Consider the following 16,527-nt stretch of genomic DNA (forward strand, 5'->3'; position numbering starts at 1 on the left):
CATTCCCACCCCTCCCTCCTCCTCCCCATCATCATCACGGTATACACAGTCGTTCAAATGCGGCTTTGCCCAGTGGCTCACCAATCCACCAACATTCGATAGTCCATCTGTACAGTCCCTCCGTATCCCCTCTAGGCGCTGCGGCACCTCCACTCTACCTTCTCACCTCCCCCTATAGCCCCCCATCCAGCCCATGGTAGTGCCTCCATTCAGACCAGACTTTCCTGAATTTTTGGGGACAACCTCTGGCCCTATACGTGACCCTCTCCGCTGCCATATACAGGTCTAAGCCCCTTCTCCACTCCTCTATGTCCGGGGGTGTGGGTGCTCCCCAGTGTTTTGCAATATCTCGTTTGGCCACTACCAATGCTAGGACTAAGAAGGTGAGTAGTGGGCGGGTTAGGTCTACCTCTGTCGTCATCCCAAGTAGTGCCAATTTGGGGTCTATGGGGATGGGGGCCCCGAGAATCTTCTCCAATTACCGGAAGATCTGCGTCCAGTACCTCTGTATAACAGTACAGGTCCATACAGTGTGGAAGAAATCACCCTCTGCCTGCGGCACTAGACCATTCTCAATCCCGGTCTTGCGCAAGGCCACATCACGGGGACGGCTCCAGCACCACACGGCACCAAAGCACAAGTCGGCACTGACAAACACGTCGGCACAGAAAGCAGCCAAACAAACTTTAACGAACTCCACGTAAAACATTGGATCCGAAGAAGCGCTTCGGATCGACATCTCGTAATTGAAGCAGCCCTCGGCTCCAAGGACAGAAAAACAATTTGGCCACATTTCTAAATAGAAGAACATCCATACATCTGGGGTTACAAAGACCTACACAGTTTCTTAGGTCGCTCCACCGGCTCCAAAGAAACAAAGAACGCACTCTCATATGCCCACTGAGGGACAGGGCATAGTTTTTAAGGACTGCAACTATTCATGCAGCAAAAACGTAAAGAGACTGCCAAAACACAGCTACAAGAGCAGGATCTGATATTGCCTACATCAAAGAAGGTGCCACTAGAGCACAGGGCCACAGGCCCAATGACTTAGCCAACCAGGCTTCCCACAAACACCATCACCCTCTCCACAAAAAGAGGAAGAGGGGGAGATCCAATACATGGATGCATAGGGCACAAAAGACACCCACCACATCCCAGGCCCATGGCATGACTACAACAGTAGTTCGCCCTGACATGGACATGGACCCACCAGTACTGACAAAGGCATCACCACCAGATGAGACCTCCTCATATTACAGTGTCATTCAGAAAGCGGCGGGGTACCACAAGCTCCCAATGCACACCACTGAGGAGCAAACAGATCTCTTAATTGAGACACTTTTGCGCACAGTGCAATACCTGTCCATGATAGGATCCATACTAAATGTATCCAAATACAACGCAAGCAACAACAGTACCACCAGCCGAACTATGATTACAATAGAGACAGATACAAAAACAGGGCCAAAGGTAGAGGCGCCAAAGGTAGAGGACCTATACACCCAAACAGTGACTTGACCAATCTTCCCACCAATCACAAAACACCAGTCTGGAGAAAGCTGCTACAATTCCACCAGGTGCTGGCCAGACATAACATTAGACCAATGGGTACTACAAATGATCATTATTTCAAACAAACACACACTCTCATGCCTAAAGCCACCGCAAGAGGGGTACTGCTTTACCTTTTACTTACCCTGAAAGCATCTATACGTAGCATGAGGTGCTGCAGATTCACATGCACCCTCCCGCCTCACCTGCAGGTTTTAGATGACAGATATACACATATGCAGCATGTTCAACAGCAAAGCTTACGTAGTAGACTATATCCTTACTCCCTATATGGCAAGGGGAAAAAACATTATCTAACAAAGGAGCCATTGAACATGAGCAGTACCAAGAGGAGGAGGAGCGACAACGCAGATCATAAAACTTTCTCGAGATAAAACAACTTGTAGAGTCTGGGCCCAACACTATATGGCAGAGGTATGCAAAGCATGGGAGCCTGCAGCACTACACGCCACGAATAGATGCTTGCAGGGTAAGTAACCTACTCAATTTCTAGGTTTGTATTGATTTGGACCCCTCTCTGTACTGTAGTATAGGTTATTTAGGTTTAAGGCTTTTTAATGTAGATAGGCAGACCATGGCTTGTTACAGTGATGCACAGTGCTTTGTTGGGTTTGTCCAGGGGAGTTGGGTGCAGTGTCCATGGATGTATATTTAGGTCTTCTCTCCTGGAAGATTCCCTGAAAACTGTGACAGCTTCTTTTGTAGAGCTGACTCGCCTTAGTATGTTGGAGAGGAGAAGCTGTGGGCCGATGGTCAGTCCAAAGTAGGGAATTGGTCTCAAAATCTGTGTGATAGTATGGCAGAAACGATGAGTGAGGTTGTGTTTGAAGCAAGTTCTATCAAGGTGATTAGATCTATAAAGTAGTCTTTAATTGTTTCCTTGTCGAAACTGGGAGGCCAACTAATACTGGTTTAATTAAAGACATTATATTTCATTTGATTAACAGTACAATTAAGGATTTGGTGGATATTTGTTATTTAGTTTTAGTAAAGATACTTCGATTAAGTTGTATTCAGTGAAAGTAGTTTCCCAGGATATTTTTTCCTTCACCTTCAGAAATGCACGCAATAGAATGATTTCTACCTTGTCCAGAAATGAAGCCTTTACTCTAGGACTGTGTTGAATGCTGGAAAAGTTTGGAATATCGTAGCTCATGTTAGATAGGAGTGATAGAACAGAAGGGAGCTTTCTGGCATTCTCGTTTCTAATTTCTACCAATCTCAATTTTGACTGTTAAAAAATTTGATCAAATAAAATTGAAGAGGTGGAGTGGATGTGATTGCACTTTGGTGGTAAGGAATAGCACTTCTAAATTGGCATGGGTTAGAGGGTTGGCCACAACGGAGATGAGAGGGGCATAGGAAAGAGAAGAACCAGTCCTGGAATAAGCGGTACCAAGTAATATACTGGGCTTCTCTGATGATTGACACATACAGGTTGTGAGTGATGATTCCTTCCTGTAGCAGGGGTCGACTGAAAAGTGTGAGGGACTTTCCCCTCTAATTAGGAACAGTCAGTCAGTATGAGAAGTCCTCTTCTGTCATAGGATAGGGAAAGTTTAGAACGACCTGCATCTCTGTGTAATGGAAAGTGATCTGAGCAATTTTCTTTATTGAAAGGAAATTGGAATTATCACATACCTTCTTTAATGAGTGATATTAAGAAATGTTAGGTAGCCTACTCTATTGTAGGCTACCTAAGTTAAGGGAGTTAAGATATATGAGGCACCACATTCACTATAAAAGGTGAAACAGAGAGGTGTGAGACACCTACCTCTCATTGAACCAGAGGTGTGAGACACTTACCTCTCTATGAAACAGAGATGTGTGAGACACCTACCTTTTTAGTAAGTGATAGTAAGAGGTATGTGGTATTCCCTGTACTAAGATGGAAGTAAGTTGTTGAGGCATACTCTTCTCCAGGGCCGGCTTTAGCGCAGGTGGCACCCCATTTGACAATCTTTTTTTAGCCCCTCCCCCCCACATTACCTCCTCTTCAGATTCCCTCACTACCACCTTGCAAAAAGGCCTTTCAAATCTCCAAAGCCTCTTTCTTGCATACATTTAATTTGTTTTAAAGCGCTGGTAAAGGCTTGCGTTACTAATCCACTCAGCTATCCACTTTAAATACAGATCTGTTCTTTGCAGCAGGCATATTAACCCTCGACTCTCCTTTATTGTTAGTCAAAACTGCCAGTAGACAAATAAACACAGCGCCCCCATCTGAGGTCAGCGCCTTGTGCAGCAGCACCAGTTGCACCGCCCTAAAGCCGGCCCTGCTCTTCTCTTTTCAGTCTTAGCGTTGCGAAAATCGCTTTATCTACTATGGGGTAGTTGGGAGACAGGATTTGCCCTTTACTGTAATGTGTGGCATTGATGAGAGGCTCCCCTGGACACATTAAAGATGAGATGTTTTGACTCTGATATTTTGTTCTGCAGTGGACGAAAATGCTAACGATAACCACCAAAGCCAACTCAACAAGGCATGGAAAAAACCAGCTGCTCCCAGTCCTCGTGAATGGGAGGGAAGATGATTTGTGGTGCAGTGAGTTAGAAAGGTGAGCTCAAACGAGGAAGAAAGGGAACATTTTATTGGATGGAAGAGTGCAGAGAGATCAAACTGTGACTAGGGCAAGGCGAGAATATGACAGGACAGAGAAGCATTTATGACATAAAAAAGGCTTTCTATATGTATATAGGAGAAACGAGCTGATACAGTAAAACTACATGTGGTTGGGAAGGGCAGTATAATACCTTAAAGGGGCTGACCATAAGGTCATTTGTATTGGAGGATCATTATAGGATCATGTAAGATGCGTGACACCAAAGAACCTTGTGAGACAGACACACCCATGGGGCCATATACAACACAAAAGGGACATCGTAGATATACAGCAGAACTTCTGGCAATCCACTTTTTGAAATGTGTTTGCTCACAGACATTGCCAGCGCAGTTTATTTCTCAGCTAAGAAACGTTCAAGAATTTGGCAATCTTTTCTGCCCAAGGAACCACAGAACCACTAAGTAACAGTCAGACTGCAGCTTGCCTGTACACTTAAGTACACTTTTGACTGTCTCTATTCTACTTCGACAGTAGGATTTTTTTTGCTGTTTTCAGAGAATTGAGCCAGAATAATTGGAACATTAGTTAGAACTTCTTCAAAGTCCGTTTTTGAAGGTTAGGCCATTGTTCAGTAGTTTTTAGCCTGTACACTGGGTCTTGTTCGTGTTTTATCATGGAAGTTCCTCCATGACATTCAATTTACTATGGTTTTAGCTCCCCCTATGGTTGGAAAGATACCTTCCCATTCATTTATTGTAGTGGTGGTCATTTTATCCATATCTTGTTACTGATTTGTAGCATGCCAACAGTCAGTTTTTGAAGTAATAGCAAATCCGCAATGAGCTGTTGAGAATTTCCCTTTACCTAGCCTTTTGTTTTGGTGAGTATCAAGCACCCTTAAGTGTACCATAGAAGACTGTGATTTAATATCCCTGTGGCTGTATGCAAGACTTGTGGCAAAACATTAGCAACTTGCTCCACAGTGGGTTCTTTGCTTGCCCCGTACTGTTTTTAATAAGAACAAGTTGGCACTTACACATATCTTCCAAGGTTCCTTTTTAGCGCCCTATTGGATTTTCATGGCAACCAATGAATTGTGCTCCTTTTTCTAATACATCGTCTGATGCAGAGAGGGTGTCTCATGCTCTGATCATTAGGCTTTGCCTTATATTTTACTTCGAAGGAAGATCATTAAGGGCCTAATTACGATCTTGGGGGATAGGGTTACATGACGGATATCCAGTCCGCCAAATTACAATTCCATTATCACCTATGGAACTTGTAATATGGCGGACGGAATACCCATCACGTTTGTGACGGAGTATCCCATCCGCCAAGATGATAATCAGTCCCTAATACCTTCAAGAGACTGGTTTGTCTTATATGATGGCTACACCGCTTGAGAATCAGGCCACCAAGGCATTCATTGGTCATTTAGTAGTATCATGCATTTTGAATGCTACAAGGTCTTTGCTCTTTCTTCCCCAGAGGGCATCTTTAAACATACAGTTAGGGCCACAGAGCATGTGTTGCTTATCAATACAGTAGCCTGTTGGATGTCGTCTGTAAGACAGCCACTTTGGCTATGTCACATGCATTTTGTCTACAATAGGGCACTGATTATTTTTAACTTGCTGATGCTCAGCTTGGCTAAGCTCAGTTGAAAACACTGTGTGGTTGAGCAGTGGCTATTAATATGTTTGATACGTTTGATCCTTTTCCTTGAACCTCCCCTCCCCCACAACAAGCCTCTGTTTAAAAATTCTCGTTCTTTAATCTTGTAGTGAGTCTACAGAAAAGTAGACTTGGGCACACAATAACCTACAGACCATCCACTCATCAGCCCCTGACAGGTGTAGGATAGAAAAGGGCTGTGAAGTGGGAGCAAGTGGACACCTAAATGAGTTGAGTATATGTTGTGTATCGCAGGCATGAGCTTGTCTTCTAAACTCTTTACTCTCAGCGTGCAAGTGTTGATCCAGTACTTGGCCTGTGGCTTGGAAATTCTATGATCTGTTTAATGGGTGGATTATGGACTATCAGTGCAAGAGTCACTCTGGTAAGCAACTTGTATTAGCCCCTACTTCTTCTTCAACCTTACACCAGCTTTTACTCTGCTCATTTTTTTTTTTTTTTTTATTTACATTATTTGTATTTTTGTGCCCTCAGTGGTACATCACTGGTGATAGTGTATCTCCTAAAAGGGATCATAGATTAGGGGTGGTTCAAACAATGGCTATCAAAATTTGCATCAGAAATCTTATGAAGGAATGTACGAGCACTTTGTGTAAAATATGGAATAACAAAGACAGTGACTGTACATTACACCTACATACTATACAGATCCTTATAGATTTAGTGATTTAAATACAGAACACAAGCGGAGCTTCATTCCAGTTGAGAAGTGATTCTAGAACAAGGGTTATGTGGCTTCTCATAGAGTGCCCTGAGGTAATATTCGGAACTTCCTCATAGAAAGAAAGGTAATTTACAGCTGGAGAGATGGGATGAATAAGTGACAGATCAAAGTGATCCTAGACGTAGAGTAGGAGCAATGATGCTGGTGGATACGTAGTAGAGTTTTGGCTGTTGTAACAGACTGAGAAGTGTGAAGAACAGATGGGGTTTGGCGATCTTGATCTGTTGCCAAAATCTATTTTTACTCCAGTATTGGAGCTTTCATAGATTCACATACCTGAATCATTCCCCGTCGTCGAGACGGGAATCTCCGGTATATAAAAAGCAATGCTTAGCAGTATAGCCAACTGAAAAGATGCCTAGGCCCATTTCCCTTTTGCAACCCATAACCTTTGTTATGTAAAAAGGACCAAACTTTTCCCTTAGCCAATCAGAGCTCCTCACCCTCTAGAACACTCCTGAGAGAACCTCTTGCCCCTCAGATTTTCTACCGGCACGTTGTGCTAGGGAGTCTCCTTGGAGCTCTGCTCAAACTCTAGCTATTCAGCTTTTCAGGAACTTGATTTCTTTCTATTTTCTCTTGGGTTTGAGAATATTGTGACCTGTTCTCAACTACATTCTGAAGAATGTCTGGGAAAGAGACGAAGGGTCTACTTAGAGCCTGTGCTACCTGCTCTAAGAAGAGACTCTACACTGATGACCCACATGAAGACTGCATTTATTGTCTTTACCCGGACCACCAAGCCAAGGACTGCAAGGTATGTCACACTTTCTCTAGCAAGACCCTTAGAGATCGTGAGGGACGCCTTTTGATATGGCTTCAGAAAATTAGGGCCAGAAAGGAGGTGATCTCTAGTGATAGTGGTCAGGAGTCCTCCTCTACATCTAGGAGATCTCAGAAAAGATCAAGATCTCCTCAGGGGAACGCCCTGAGAAGGTCCTAAAAAAGAGCAGTCATGGGTCTTCAGGGCGTAGTCCTTCAAAATCTCCTCAGCCAAAAGAAAAGGAAAGCAAAGGACACACTTCTGGAGAGAAAGTTACAAAGAGAGCCTCTTCTGAGCCTTTAAAGTACCCACCTCTGGTCAAGAATCCTTCAGGAAACCATCTTCTATTACTCCTGAGGAGAAAAGCAAAAAATCTATATTGTGGACGGGATCGTCGACAAGAGCGTCGACGAAGAAATCATTGTCTACAGCAACGAAAACAGAGGTACAGAAATTGCCATTAGCTGTTATGGTGTCGACGTCGTCGGTGTCAACGGGAGCGTCGACGACGACATCGACGACTATGGCAGTGACGACGACGACCATGTCGACGATGGAATCGACGGTGATGACGACGGGGTCGTCGACGGTAACGTCAACGACGATTACTATGTCGTCGGCGAGGAATGGTTTTGGTGCAGTGTCGACGACGACAACATAATCGTCGGCGGTAGTGTCGACAGCGATCTCGTCAACGGGCTCGTCGATGAGAGAAACTCCAGAAAAACAAAGAAAAAAGATTACGCCGGCGGTTACTTCCCCGAGTAAGATTACTCCTCTGGTTCCATCACACCTTTTAGAGGAGGAAGAGTCTGATGAAGACGAGGGGCCCTTTGGATATGCCAGTAGCCCATCGCAACTCCATGTGAAATGTCAAGAGGATGAGGATGAAGGGGGTTATGAAGAGTATCACAGCCCCTCACAGCATTGTTACCAACAGGGTCTTCAGGAGGAGATGGTCGCTATGCCATCCTCCATGATGATGGACTTACAGTTCATGTTAGCAGATTATAAGAAGAGGTTTCCTCCCTCAGTAGTCCCTCAGGAAGGTCCTCTTTCACGTCCCCGATCTATTCCGGCTACTCCAGTCAGAAGCAGAGAATCGCTACTGGACACTACACGACTAACACCTCAAGTCCAACATCACCAGGATCCGGTTACCACGGACGATGAGGACCACGAAGAAGGGGAGCTAATGGAGCCCCACAAGGAATGGGACGACTATCTAATCCCATCTCCGGCATCACCCACACAAGGCCCGGCGGATTCTCCACCAGTGGATATTGGTGGATTCCACAACTTGATGGAGAGAGATGCGAAAAGATTTCAGCTTCCAATGAAGACAACTCAGACAGAATGCTTCCTCTATGACTTTAAAGAGCCTTATCATAAATCAGTTTGATCCATACCAATCATCACCCATGTATGGGAGGAAGGCTTGAAGGTGATGACAACTCCAGCGACGGTTACACCTGTGCTCGCTAGGTTGGACAAAAAGTATAAGGCACCCTCGAACCCACCAGCGTGTTTGCTGGGCCATCCTAAACCGGATTCTATAATTTCACAGGCAGCACAACAGAAATCAAAGAACCCATCAGCGCCTATTTCTGCACCTCCGGAGAGGGAGGGACGGCGTGTGTACAATGCAGAAAAAAGATTCTCCTCCATGTCAGCTCTTCTAGTCAGAGCTGCTAATGCGCTTGCCATTCTGGGCAGATATGACAGGCAGATGTGGTACGACATGGCACCATATGTCGACCTCCTTCCGGAAGACAGCAAACAGGAGGCGAAGAAGGTTCTGCAAGAAGGTGAGAGGACTTCGGCTGAAGTCATCGACTGTGCGATGGACATCGCTACCACAGCCTTTCGCTCTCTAGGAGGGGCGGCAGTTTTACGGCTCCAGGGTTGGCTGAGGGCCACTGCCTTTAGACCGGAGGTCCAAAATAAGATTCTGGATCTGCCATTTGATGGGGAGAATTTGTTTGGACGTCTGGTAAATGAAACCCTTCAAGGTATTAAGAAGGACACGGATACGGCGAAGGCCTTGGGTATGTTGCAATATCGGAAGGTGCCCTTTCGAGGTGCCTGAGGGAGAGGACGGCAATTTTATAGAGGTGGATACCAACAAGGCAGATACCCCTCTTATTCTTCCTCATCGCAGCAATACGGACAGAGACAATCAGGAAGCTATTCTAAATCTGCTCCCAAAGGACGAGGAGGTCGGCCAGATAAAGACAGCAATAAAAGGCAATGACAACCTTCGGTGTCCGGCTTCTTATACTCCTACCCCTCCAAATGTTCCCCTGGGTGGAAGAGTAACCTACTATTTACATCAGTGGTGAAGAATAATATCGGACGAATGGGTCCTCCAGATAATAAGATTCTGCAATTCCCTCCTCCCACCCCACCTACGTATCAAGAAGTCAAACATCTATCTCAAATGCGTCGGGAGATTCAGGCAATACTCCGAAAGGGAACAATAGAACCGGTACTGAACTCCCAAAGGGGGAAAGGATTTTATTCCCGTTTCTTCTTGATCCGAAAGAATGCTCTCCAATGGCGTCCAATTCTGGACCTACGGTCTCTAAATGCCTATCTCAAAAAACAGTCATTCAGGATGGTGACCCTCCAGGATATTCTGCTACTCCTTAACCCAGGAGATCAAATGACCTCCCTAGATTTACAAGATGCATATTTTCATATCCTCATTCATCCTTCCCACTGAAAGTACCTTCGATTTACAGCGGCCGGAGACAGTTACCAGTTCAGAGTGCTGCAGTTCGGCCTAAAGTCTGCCCCGAGAATTTTTTACAAAATGTCTGGCGCCACTGGCAGCTTATCTCTGAAGACACAAACACCAAATATCCCCATACCTGGACGATTGGTTGATAAAGGCACCATCAGAGAAGTCGGCCCAAACTTCAACTTCGGTATGCATGCAGTTGTTTGCAGATATGGGTCTGACTTTAAATGTGGAGAAGTCGTCTCTTCAACCATCCAGAAGGATCACTTATTTAGGTGAAATCCTAGACACTTCACAAAATAAGGCATTCCCATAAACAAGAAGACAATTGGGACTCGTATCTCTAGCCAAAGAGTTCAGTAGAAAAAAGTGTCTTTCAGTCCGAAAGTACAAATCGCTTCTGGGGACAGTCTTTGTGCATACCACTCATCCCCCTTTGTCGATTGAGAATGCGTCCATTGCAAGAGGCGTTAGATCTACAGTGGTGCCAAGCAAAGGGATCCTTCTAGGACAAAATAAACATCACGCAATCGATGTTGCAGGCTGTAACGTGGTGGACTCGCAGAAGCAACATCTCGTGGGTCTTTCCTTCCTTACCGAACCAGCCCTATTAGTGGTTACCACAGAGGCCTCTCTGGAAGGATGGGGAGCAGTCCTCCAGGATTTACAGGTCAGCGGCCGATGGAAGCAGAAGGAGCAGCAACTTCACATAAACCTATTGGAATTGAGGACAATAGGTTTGGCATTGTTAGCCTTCCTGCCAAGAGTCGAAGGAAGATCGGTGTTAGTGCGGACAGACAACACAACCGCGATGCACTATATAAACAAGCAGGGGGGCACAAGATCACTCTCTCTGTCGAGAGAAGCTCAGAAGATATGGAAATGGGTTATAAGACACAAAGTAGCTCTAAAAGCAGTACATCTTCCAGGGGATCAAAACAAGACAGCGGACACTCTCAGCAGGCAGAGGACGACCTGTCACGAGTGGGAACTCAACCAGGACATACTGCTGGCAATCTTTGGCAAATGGGGAATGCCGACAGTGGATCTATTTGCCACAGCCCAGAACAAGAAATGCCAGTTCTTTGCAAGCTGGCATCACCAACGGGGATTGTGGGGGAATGCGTTTTCGATGGCATGGTCAGGCGTCTTTGCCTACGCTTTTCCACCAATTCCCCTTCTGCCGCAAGTGCTCACAAAGATGAAGACTGAACCGTGCAGCATAATACTGATAGCCCCTTGGTGGCCCAGGCAGCACTGGTTCACAGAACTGCTCCTTTTATTGGAAACAGAACCAATATGTCTACAGCCAATACCAGCACTGTTGACTATGGCTCAGGGACAGGTGCGGCACCCAGACCCGACATCTCTGCAATTAGCGGCCTGGCTCCTGAATACCGTGAATTTCATCAATTAAACATTCCGGCAGAATGCAGAGAGATCCTGGCAAAAGCAAGGGCTGAGAGCACTAATAAAACATATCAAATGAAATGGAAAAGATTCTGCTTGTGGTGTCAAGAGAACGACCTACATCCTCTGCGGGCAGAGGCACATCAGATCATCCCATATTTACTAAGGCTGGCACAGTCAGGATTGGCACATGCCTCTATTAAAGTGCATCTAGCATCAATCTCTAGATACAGGAGAAGCTTATTGGGTCCGTCTCTATGGTCAGAAAAGGATTATAAAACAATTTATGAAGGGGTTGTTTAGAGTTTACCCACCTATCAGGCCTCCACCTCCACTATGGCAACTGAACTATGGCCCAGATGCATCAAGCTAAAATCCGCTCGCAAAGGGGCAGATTCTCAGATTCTGCCCCTTTGTGACCGGTATTTTTGCATTTGGGATGCATCATCCCAAATGCAAAAATCGCAATTTAAGAAATCGCAAAATTGCGATTACTTGAATTGCTATTGCATTTAAGGAATCTCAAATTGAGATTCCTTAAATGCAATGCATTAAAGTAAAAAAAATTAGCGATTTCGCTAATAGGGGGCGCACACTACCATGAAGTTGAACTTTATGGTAATTTGCAAACAATTTGAAAAATGCACTAAAGTGCATTTTTCAAAGTTCCATTGTACACACAAACATGCCCTTAGGGCATGTGTGTGTGCAAGATGTACCCATATGCAGATTTCAGGGGTGCAACAGGGTGTCCTTTTTACACCCTGGCACCCTTGAAATTGCAATCTCAATTTGCGATTCTCTAATTGAGAATCGCAAATTGAGATTGTCTTCCCATTCATTCCTATGGGCTTTAGGCCCATAGGAATGAATGGGGAGGTATTCCTTAATTGCGACTCGCAATTTGCGTGTCGCAATTAAGGAATTTTAAGAAATCACTATTTTTTAAGCGAGATATTCATGCATAGCATTTTGCAATTCCTTATTAGCTAATCTTTATTTTTGGGTAATAAGGAATCGCAAAATGGGTGCTTGATGCATCTGGGGGATTGTTTTATCACAGTTGATGAAACCATCATCTGAACCAATTCACAGAACTGATCTAAAATTCCTATCCTGGAAGGTGGTTCTATTACAAGCTCTGACTTCAGCCAGGAGAGTAGGAGTGATACAGGCACTTACAACTCGAGAACCTTTTCTGCAATTCAGGGAGGACAGAATGCTGCTCAGAACGAATCCAAAATGTATACCAAAGGTACCAACGGATTTCCACTTGAATGAGCCATTGATCCTTAAAAGATTCTTCCCTCAACCATCTACAGCTGCAGAGAGGACTCTCCATACTCTGGATGTTCAGCGTTGTCTGAAATTTTACTTGCAAAGAACAAAATCTTTCAGGAAATCTACACAATTATTTGTAGCTTTTAGTGCCCCTATGAAGGGGTTCCCGTTGTCGAAACGGGGAATCGCAAGGTGGATTTCAAACGCCATTCAATACTGTCATCAGGCGGCGGGGAAGCCGTTGAATGCACGTATTCGTGCACATTCAACAAGAGCGGTGTCAACCTCTACTGCTCTGTTTTCAGGCGTACCTATCCAGGATATCTGCAGGGCGGCTACCTGGAGGAGTACGCATACGTTCACCAGACATTATTGCTTAGACGCTCATGCAAGAGGCGATGTAGCAGTGGGACAAGCTGTACTGAGAAACATTTTCCAGTAACGATGAGCCTTCTTTGTCATCCCTCCTTCCTTGGTTGGTAAGATAAGCACATTTTATTATTGTATGCTCTCTTGTATGTAATTTATGAACAATCTGTCTATGGATGTTTATATACTGCTTTGGGGGAAGGACATATGTTGCCTATTTGAGAGAAGTAGGTGACAAAACAAAATGTGCTATGATTTACTTCTCACTATTCTGATTCAGGTATGTGAATCTATGACAGCTCCAATACTGGAGTAACAAAACAAGTTACTCACCTGTAGCTGTAGTTCTACAGTATTGGAAGCTTTCATAGATTCACATACACCCACCCTCCTCCCCTGAGAGGCTCACCTCGGTTTAGGCACAAAAGGTGTTTATGGCACAAGTGCCCGAAAATCTGAGGGGCAAAAGGTTCTCTCAGGAGTGTTCTAGAGGGTGAGGAGCTCTGATTGGCTAAGGGAAAAGTTTGGTCCTTTTTTACATAACAACGGTTATGGGTTGCAAAAGGGAAATGGGCCTAGGCCTCTTTTCAGTTGGCTATACTACTAAGCATTGCTTTTTATATACCGGAGACTCCCTTCTCGACGACGGGGAATGATTCAGGTATGTGAATCTATGAAAGCTTCCAATACTGCAGAACTACAGTTACAGGTAAGTAACTTTTTTTCATCCATCTCACAGTTGTTTGTTACAATATTATCTTGGCACATATGCAGAGTTCTTGTGTTTCAGCAATACATTCAGATGGAGTCAGCTCTGCCTTCACTTCATAAAGCCCGTAGACAGTGTTGAAATTTCTAGAGATTGAAATAATTATGTAAAGTAAGTGGTAGTAAGAGACACAGAAACCTGATGGCACCCGTCCTCAGTAGCAGATAAATCAGTGGTTATTCTCCAGACTGCACTGAAGTTCCATGAACTATTTTACATAATCCTGATTGATAGTAAATGCTTTGGAGGAATTTCAAAATAGAAATGAAGAGATGGATGTTGCTGTGATCTGACACATCTTGTGCCCCCTTTCTGTTGCTTGAGGCTTATCGTTCTTTCCATTGCCCAAGAGAAACCTGACATGTTCCTCTTTTTTTAAATGATCTTCATCCAATGCTCTGACTACTGGCTTCTTAGCTCTACTTTGGGCCTCTGCATATGCCATTGATGAAAGGCTTCATGCAGTATCTATTGTATTGGTCCCAGATCGCCAAAGCTGAAAAGGTACGCCTCTCTTGTTGGCTCTTGCGCATGACCAATTCAACTCATTCTGTGACTTTTCTTTCTTTTATCAACGGGATCCTACACTGACTTTCTATCTTTGAATCTGGTCTATGTGAGATCTCCTCGTTTTGCAACATGCCTCATTTATGGATTAAATGCTATGCATTATCCTGACGTTTAGTAATGGGGTTTGATATGTTATTTGTTTTTCACAATATTAGTTGAATTATGGTATCTGCCAAGGACACCACTGAAATGTGACGTTGGAGTGTGCTCCACAACAAAGCAGTACAAAAGGGGGTGGTGATGGACGGAGCATCTGAACCAATCAAACACTCACACCCATTCAACAGATCTGGGTTTAATCCATCACGTTCTTTAGCCCACTCTGCCACCCCAGTTCTGACATGGACATATACAAATCAGTCTGACCCTGTGCCTCATGGGAACAGTCCAGCCCGAACTGCCAAGCCATGCCTTCCCTGGACCGGAAACAAGCTTCCTAGGACTGGTTTCTGGCATTTCAGACGTCTTCAGCCAGGCTTGCTTGAATCCAGTGGCAAAGTGAGCAAGGGACTCACGTCTGAGCATACCCTGCCAACTTATGGCGTGTGAAGTGCATAAAAATGATGGATTTAGGCCCAGATCTCTGTACTGGGGTGAATGTATGACATTGTCCTGCATTCTGTCCATCAACTGTTGTTTTTCCACAACAAACCACACCCCTGTGGAATTCTATGATTATTTTTCTCTTCTACTGAATTATGTCCATAGAAGGCTGACTGGGCAGAATGCACAAAAAAGGAATCACAAGCATCCACAAAAACGGACTGAAACTGATTGTAGGAAGCTGGCTCAGTATATTTTATTTAAAAAAGACAACTACTCTTGGCGATAGTCTAATAAATTCCTATATGCACTTAATTGACATAAACAATCACACCATAATACATCACCAGTCTGGAAAAGGAAAAGACAGAAATGTGTTTATATATATATATCACGCATTAATTTGCATCTGGTAGTGGTTGTTAGTCCATTTTGAATGTAGTTTGAAAAACATACATGAATCTAATCACGAAAGTCTTTGCTGTTTACATTATGGCCGCCATGTTCCACCAAGCGTTTTAAATGAACATCTTTACATGTAAATCAAGTCCGCTCTCACTTTCAGTGAGGGTGTGTACTAAAATGAGCCGCGCGCAGCATGTCACTGACACTGAGGAAGGACTTTGTGTTTGAAACGCGTCTGTCACCTTTTTCGCAACTGTAACGCCAATAAAGAATCTTTGCTATACCCGGAGTGCTTAAGTTTTCCTTGTACTTGGGAGAACCACGGAGCTTCAATATATATATATATATATATATATATATATATATATATATATATATAAAACACATTTTTAGTTAATTAAAACATCATCAGCATATACATTGCATAATTATTCACAGTAATAAAAATATATCAGACAATAATACAAAATGTAAAAAGAATACAGAGAAGGAGATAAAATTATAGACATACAAATTGGTCATCAGCAATGGTTAGTCCAAGAGAATTAATAACAGTATTGGCAACATTTCATTTTTTACAATGAATACTATTTGTTTCTTGGATGTAAGTCCACAAGGATAAGCGTTGACGCGTATCGGTGGTACCCTAGTCGAAAAAAACCACCTTCTTCAGGACAATGTGTATATTACCCCTCTTTCTTACGAGCAACCTCTAGTTTTAAGGTGACACTCACTTGGGGACTCCGATCGTGTTAGGATACTTGACGAATCGGGCATCTTCAAGCAGCAGGTAGAGTAAATGGGCACCTTACCTGCGGTGACTACGCCCTCAATTAATCCATCCTTCTGTGAGAGGGGGCATAGTCCTAGCCCTGATTAGAGAAATCTCCTCACCTCAAGATGGCAGGGACTGAAAGAGGTTTTTACTTCGCCTCCCCCACCTTACGGGGAGAGTTGGCAGAGGTGGGAACACCTCCTATTCTTCTAGGTTTTCCCACCAGTTTTCCTGTTTTAAGTGGGAGTGTAAACCAGGGGCTGCCATCTGCTACTAGCTGCAGAGGCTATGGGGCACATTACAAAGGCGGCAGGCCCCTCCTGGGGGAGAAGGTGTGACAC

The 16,527-nt window shown here is 44.2% G+C and overlaps 1 protein-coding gene across 12 annotated transcripts in view; it reads left to right on the plus strand.

Annotated features, from left to right (window-relative positions):
• Window positions 1-16,527, plus strand: part of DNMT3B (DNA methyltransferase 3 beta) — a 791,643-nt gene that overhangs the window by 759,834 nt on the left and 15,282 nt on the right. For 9 of the 12 annotated variants that reach the window (XM_078651794.1, XM_078651798.1, XM_078651793.1 and 6 more), the window contains one exon: window positions 4,015-4,133. The exons of the other annotated variants lie outside the window; for them this stretch is intronic. In XM_078651794.1, coding sequence (XP_078507920.1) covers window positions 4,015-4,133 — 119 coding nt within the window. The remainder of the gene's footprint in view (window positions 1-4,014; window positions 4,134-16,527) is intronic. 12 annotated transcript variants of the gene reach the window in all.

The sequence above is a fragment of the Lissotriton helveticus genome, chromosome 7, assembly GCF_964261635.1.
Source record: "Lissotriton helveticus chromosome 7, aLisHel1.1, whole genome shotgun sequence".
Lineage (NCBI taxonomy): Eukaryota > Metazoa > Chordata > Amphibia > Caudata > Salamandridae > Lissotriton > Lissotriton helveticus.